This window comes from Alnus glutinosa, chromosome 4 (assembly GCF_958979055.1).
Source record: "Alnus glutinosa chromosome 4, dhAlnGlut1.1, whole genome shotgun sequence".
NCBI lineage: Eukaryota > Viridiplantae > Streptophyta > Magnoliopsida > Fagales > Betulaceae > Alnus > Alnus glutinosa.
In genome coordinates, this window is record NC_084889.1 from 3828717 (window position 1) to 3835746 (window position 7030).

Consider the following 7030-nt stretch of genomic DNA (forward strand, 5'->3'; position numbering starts at 1 on the left):
GGTTTCTTGAACCATCCTGACTTAAAGGAAGCCATAATTTATAGAATTATCCTACCATCACATCAGACAATCATATAATTTGAGTTTAATTTGGTGAAATGAAGGATCCAAATGCATTTGAAAGACCCGATTCGATCAACCTCAACAATTTGTACAGAGGGAAAGACTAAAGAGTAAACACAACTTCATTAGAAGGAGATATCAATGCACCCAATATTTTTAAAGGATCTGATTGCATTACTTGGTCAGAGAAGCGTTAAGCGACTGTCTTAGAATATCTTAAATGTGCAAAGCACTCCTAAGCAAAACAAAATTGAATGACCAAAAGCACTCCTAAATATAGCACAGTGAAGAGGCATTCAGCTTGATGAGGTGACATAATATTTCACTCCTTAAACTCCTGCATAAAATTGACAGAAAATTTCCCAACACAATCGTGTGTCAAGCTGTCAATGGTCTCTCAACAATGATGTCACCCTTCTGAATAAAGATCAGTCCTCTCCAGTTGACCCTCCTCCCCATTTCTTCACACGGGTCTCTGCTTGTTCAGCCTGCAGATTTGATTTATAGAGACAATTATTTCTTCCAGTTTCAACAATGAAGAACTTCAGGCTTCAAAAATGAAACAGAGAATGGATAAGAGTAAAGATAACTAACCTCTCTCCTCCAGTTGGTTATTGAAGTGACCACTATCAAGATTAAGGTTTGCAAACAAATGCCTCCAATCATTCCTGACCAAATACCCTGCAAGTTGGAAGTAGTAAAATCAAATGAATCAATAAAGAAAGAAAAAAGATGGTACGTTGATGTACCAAGAAAGTCCAAGAGAATAGTTCTAATATCTCACTTCAGCTCCAAAACCAAATGTGAATCCGAGGAGTATGCCGGCAGGCAATCCAACAATGTAGTAGCACCCGATGTTGATATATGCGACAATAGCTTGCCATCCGGCTCCAACAGCCACACCTTTACCAACAGGGAATAACATTATGTTTGTGTTTATGTTTATGTTTGTCAGGCTGCAATATTATTTGTTGTTGTACTTACCAGATAGGACTGGTTGAAGGCTGTTTAGAAGCACTGTGATTCCTAGCAAGACAGCAAGTTTGGTAGTTTCCACGGCAACGGCTTCACTGCTGGTGAAAAGGTAAGGGAAATAATCCCTTGTTGCAAACACTACGCTCATGCAAACAACTCCTATGGCAACGGATGTGACTGAAACGACAATCACTGCAAATTTTGCAGTCTTAAAATTGCCGGCTCCAAGTTCATTCGATACCCTCACACTGTTGGAACAGCAATGGTAAGTAAGTTCATACAATTCTCTTTATTTTTGCTTACTGAGAAGTGAGAAGGAAAGAGGAAAATACAAGGAAATTGTAATCCTCCAACTATATGGGGTTTGAATAGTCATTGTAGGATTCCAATTTGTATACCATCTTGATTGACTAGGAATTTGTACATATCATGTAAGCAACAAGTAAAGAGCAGAGCTTGCAGGGAAGATTACCTTATTGCAGCATTGAACCCAAGGGCAATCATCGCATCCCATCCTTGTATGTTCATACTGCAAAAGTATGGAAAGGACAAATGAGGAGAGTTTATGAAATTGAAATATTCTGTAATCCATCCAAAACGGTGATGAAGAAGCAGCATACCAAATAGAGATGGCGTCAACTGGAATCAGAGGATTCTGAAGACGGCCTGTTATCACCACCAGTATCATCAAGTACCAAAACTCTAAGCTGAAATTCAATTGACAGGCAAAACTCAGTATCACCTGACACAATACGAGTAACCCAAGTAAAAAGGAGGACAGAAACACACACCATAACATCACAGCAGAAGCCAATGAAAGCTTCACAAAGCCCCACAAGTCTGCAAATGCGAGCCATGAGAATCCAGCCCACGCACCGTCGGACTTAGTAATGAAAATGTAGAGCAATTGAGTAATAACAATGAGCCACCACGATATGTTCAAGGTGATTGCCGCTCCAGTTAAGCCCCACCCAAGCTTCAATATCAGAAACCAGCTAAAGAATGTGTGTATCACAAGGACCACAGCCGATATCCAAGCCATGACTAAGACTTTCCTCTGTGCTTGTAGGAACTTTTGGATTGGAAAATTGAGCGCGTACGCGAACAGTTGTGGAAGCATCCAAAGAGCAAATTTGCCTGCAGCGGAGTGTCCAGTTCTTTTAATTATTTTAACTTAATAAAATTAATGGAATTACTATGTCTATTTTTTTATTATTGTGTTGAGTATATAAGATTATAAAAATAAGAGCAATAAACACTGACCAGCGGCCTCAGATATCTCATCGGTCTCCCCAATGGCCTCAAGGATGGGAGGGGACCAAACATAGATAGGAACCAAAAGACAAGCTGTAGTCAATAAAATGACCCACGATCTCTGCATGTACACCCCCAACATCCTGATGCTACCCGCACCGTATGCTTGCCCACAAAGCGTCTCCAATGCACTTCCCATTCCCAACTGATTTCACCCAAAAATTCCAAAACAAAAAAGAGACAGAATATTATGAGTCATGGCATCATTGAAAACTCATTAACTATGAGTAGTTATGACATTGTGAGACTCTACAAATTTGATGTACTTCAGGGTAAATACTTGGGGTTACTGTACAGAGCTTTTTTTTTTTTTTTTTTTTTTGACATTTATAAATTCACGAGATAGCCTACATTTCATGGAAATGAGTGCTATATAAATTACTACATAATAATCTATATTTTAATGACTAATATTACGGCTACTTCAATTTATTAAAAAAAATGTAGTAAAATTATAGCACCTCAGCAGCTGTATATTGGGGAAGGAAAAAGTTAGGTTGTGCACAACTCTCACCTAAGTGAATGGTTCCACCCATGTGAATAGGTTGCGTACAAGTTTGTACACAACCTGTCGTGCAAGAACAAACCCCATTGCGGAATTTATACTTTCACTTTGTATTTGTCGGGACTTTGGACTTTTGTCCAGCCAACGAGACAGCTTTTAAGACTATATTTTTATATATATAAATAAAGACAGCTTTTAAGACTATATTTTTATATATATAAATAAAGACAGCTTTTAAGACTGTTTGAAAAGGCTTTTTACATTGGTTAGTTTGTGTACGAAAAAAGAAGACAATTTAAAATCTCTTTAGGCTTAGTTTGTTAATGCATTTTTGGGTTTTTTTTTCTGATGTAAGTTGTAACATAAAATAAAATTATAGTTTTGAATGTTTTAAAGTAATTAGTAAGATGGACTAATCCGAGTAGATTTAAATTCCTTTTTTTCTTTTAAAAAGGAGAGAGAGAGAGAGAGAGAGAGAGAGAGAGAGAGAGAGAGAGAGATTGATATCAGAATAGGAATTCATTCTTAAGTACATTAGGTGGGAAGGCAACAGTAGAAGTTCCACGAATCCACCCCCAGTTTCACTTTCTCTTTTCATTTTAGTTATCCACCCGATTCTTTAATTTGTGTTATTTTCCAAAGGTATATATTCATTCATGCAAAACGAACTGAAACAAGATTGGTGCTAATTTGATAGCTAAGAAAAATTAAACAAACGACTAAAAATTACCATGACTCCGAAGGCAAGCCCGGCAATGACAGAGTTCTCAACAGACACGGCGGCGAGCTCGAGCTCCCCAACGAAACCCGCAAATGTCTGAGTGAGCGCACCCAGCGAGTACTGACATATCGAGGTGAAGATAGCCGGGCCGGCAAGCTTCCAAAGCCTCTTCGACTCATGCCCGAACTCCTTAACATAGCTCACCGGCTTTTCGTCCTCATGGTTGCTATGGTTATTCGTGAGAAGGGGAGTCTCTACGCCCATGGCTTTGCTTCAACAACCACACACCCACTGCCGCTAGTGCTACAACTACGGCCATGGCTCTCTATCTTATAAGTAAATATCCGAGGATTAGAGCTTTGGATTAGTTAACGATCTGTGGTTCGTTGTCTAACCAGGTAGGTATGGAAACTCCACTGGTCGTGTTTGAAAGGTTGTTCTTGTTTAATTGTTTACCCCCCTTTCAAGGTGTGGTCTGAACCCAGGGAGACCCGGGGAGATTTTTTTTAGCCACGTGTAGGTGCCACAAAGATCGTCACGGCCCACACGTAAGTTGTCTTAGCTGGGACCCACAACCGCATCCTCCAAATTGTCTTTTTGTGTGTGGTAAAACACACAGCACAGTACAGCACGGTGACGGTTGTGCCGTGAGCGTGTGGCTGTGAACACTCGGGCATCGGAGGAAAGCAAGTAGCACGTAGGAAATAGAGCAGGGTTTTACAAAGGGTTTAGCTCCTTCATTTTGGGGGCTGAGTCGGCTGACCAGTCCACAGGATTGTTGCAGATGACCAAATTGTTAGGTAGCTAAAAATTATTAATGTCCCAAAACAAGTGTGCAATTGTTAGGTAGCTAAAAATCATTAATGTCCCAAAACAAAATGTTCATTGTCATTGTTTATTGTCCCACCTCCTTTCGTTTAGGTTAAATCTAAGTTTAAATTAATAAAATAAATTTAATCATTTAATCAATACTTTAATACTCCATTTCGTGTGTGTGCTCAAATTCTCTCCCTTTTAATAGATGAGGCTTAATACGTAAAATGTTTAATTGAAATAACGGTAAATTGCGGAGTCAATATTCGAACTTAGGACTTTTAGCTCTGATACCTATTAAATCATCTTTAATTTCTATAAAATTGTATTTCTTTTCTAAAACCATAAACTATTTTCGAGTTTAAGCTTTTATCCTTCTTGTGCATATTATCTCTCAATTCATTGTTTGTTGCTAGGCTTGGCAATTCGTGCATTCGGGTCGGGTTCGTGTCAACCCTATTACATAAACGAGTTCGACACGAACTCGACCCGATTACTAATCGGGTTGTGACACGTGACCCGATAAACACGGCTAATAATCGTGTTACTCGTTGACCCGACCCGACACCAATTTCACATGTTTCAAGTTTCAACCATCAATTTTAGTTTTTACCTTCATGTCTTCAATTGCCGGTTTCTTTCTTTGATATTTCTTTTCTTTTTTCATTTTCCACTCGGTTCGTAATTGATCAATACTGGTGCAGACCATGCCTTGAGTAGCACTAGCATCCACAATATCAAAGGAGCAAACAAAGTTTCGATCGTGAGGCTGGGGGTTTTTAACGAGAAAAGAAGGCGTGCACGACAAAGGCATAGTCATTCGAGAAGAGGCTCTGGCTGGGACTCCAAAAATGTCGGTGTCTTCTATGGCCACTCCGCAGTTGCAGAGCTCCGGAATGCTCTCCAGCGAGCAGTTTCTCCATCTCTTCAACCGCTTCACATTCTTCGCTTCCCAGCCCGAAATGCTCTCCAGCGGACCATGCTCTCAAGGCATACTAATTCGACGACCGACTGCCTTTTTTTTTTTTTTTTTTTTTAAACATAACCGGGTCAAAATCGTGTCTGTCGAGTCAACCCGCCAAACACGATTCTAATCGGGTTGACCCGATTATGACCCGAACCCGATTACAATAGACCCTAACCCTATTTTTCCATGTCGAGTTCGCGGGTCGTGTAAAAAATTGTCAACCCTAAACTGTTGCCATCAAAATTCACCTCTAGCCTACAGAGCTCGCTAAAAAATGCTATTGGAGCTTGTTGAAATCGCTTACAGGTTGAAGGAGCTCCCCAAAATCTCCCACTGATGTCCGTTGGAAGTCACCGGCCATTGTTTGATGTCTCCGATTTACCTATAGTCAAAATATATTTATAGCAAAATCATTTATAGCATTACTCTTTCTAAAGACGAATCTAAGTTTAATTAAAAATTGTGTCCAAAATAAAGGAAAAAAACAAATTATGCTTCTTCTGGCAAAAAGAAAAAAGATAGCTTTGTATTGTTTCGGTCGTTCATCAGCCGCTTTGAATGATAGATCCAACATCCAAGGCTGTGTGGGGCTGAGTTGAGTTCTTGATTGTTGGAGTTTGACTGGATAAGATCGAGTAAGAGAAACAACACAAGGCTCAAGCCTTTGAAGGTCGAGGCAAACTGAGATTTCATTAGCTATTAAATTTCATAAGTTTCCCTTTTGAATCAAATTAAATGATAAATATTAAAAGCCTGCAGGCTCCACTTTGGGAAGCTGAAATTGCAACGACATGAATATGGTACAAAATTAATATTACAAAATATTATATATATATATATATATATTTTATTATTTTATTTTCGTTGGAGGATATTACTTCACTCAATGAGTCATATTATTGTCTATCTATCTATGCCTTCTTTTCTTCTTTTTAGTGTCGTGGATGCATGAAAGACGGGTGAAAGCTGAAAATTCAGTTGCACTTGTTTTGAAAGATGGGTGAGCAGATAAGTGGCAAAAGGGAGATTATTCAAAGTGGGCGATGGGTAAAACCGTAAAAGTGCTTGCTGCTACCCGCCCAACTTGAAAATTTAGCTTGGGTTTGACCTAGAAAGGTAGGTTCCTAATCATTTTATATCCAAAATAACAACACATGATCATTTTAAATTAGAGTTAAACTATATGTGTACAGTGTACTCTCTCTAATTATTATCTTTTCTCTAATGTCTATATAATGTTTCAATTTTAACTTGCTTTGAGCCGATTGTATATGGGATCCAGAGATTTGGTGACAACTACCTTTCTTTCTTTTTCAATTTTTTTTTTTTTTTTGGAAAAAAAGACCACCTTTCTTTTAATTTGTTATAACAAATTCTGTAAAGAGTTGTCTTTTTCTTATCAAATCTATCGATATTTTTCATAACTATCGATATTTCATTATTTAATTAATCTAATATTTTCTTTAGTAAATTTGTGATATTTTCCCTTATATTTGTGACAATAATTTCTGGTATATCCACAATTATATATATATATATATATATTTATTTATTTATGATATTTTAAAATATAGATATGATTTCTCATTAACGATATGATATCTCCTTATATTTCAACGAGATTCTAAACCATAATTAAACTTGGAATCCCATATGAAGACATTAGGCCACA

At 38.0% G+C, this 7030-nt stretch overlaps 1 protein-coding gene across 1 annotated transcript; it reads right to left on the reverse strand.

Annotated features, from left to right (window-relative positions):
- Positions 1–216: 216 nt before the first annotated feature.
- LOC133867373 (protein DETOXIFICATION 33) lies at positions 217–3996 on the reverse strand. Its single transcript, XM_062304111.1, has 9 exons — positions 3588–3996; positions 2302–2497; positions 1830–2175; positions 1659–1745; positions 1511–1567; positions 1048–1286; positions 848–966; positions 658–744; positions 217–551 (listed from the first exon to the last, which is right to left on the reverse strand). The coding sequence occupies exons 1-9, from the start codon at positions 3840–3842 to the stop codon at positions 492–494; spliced, it is 1446 nt and encodes a 481-aa protein (XP_062160095.1). The 5' UTR covers positions 3843–3996; the 3' UTR covers positions 217–491.
- Between the last annotated feature and the right edge of the window lie 3034 nt (positions 3997–7030).

Excerpts from the sequence above, each read along its gene's own strand:
- LOC133867373 (XM_062304111.1), bottom strand. The coding sequence starts at position 3,842 with ATGGGCGTAGAGACTCCCCTTCTCACGAATAACCATAGCAACCATGAG. Across the intron at positions 1,287-1,510 it reads GGGTTCAATGCTGCAATAAG|TGTGAGGGTATCGAATGAAC; the intron begins GTAATCTTCCCT and ends CTGTTCCAACAG. Across the intron at positions 552-657 it reads TAACCAACTGGAGGAGAGAG|GCTGAACAAGCAGAGACCCG; the intron begins GTTAGTTATCTT and ends TCAAATCTGCAG.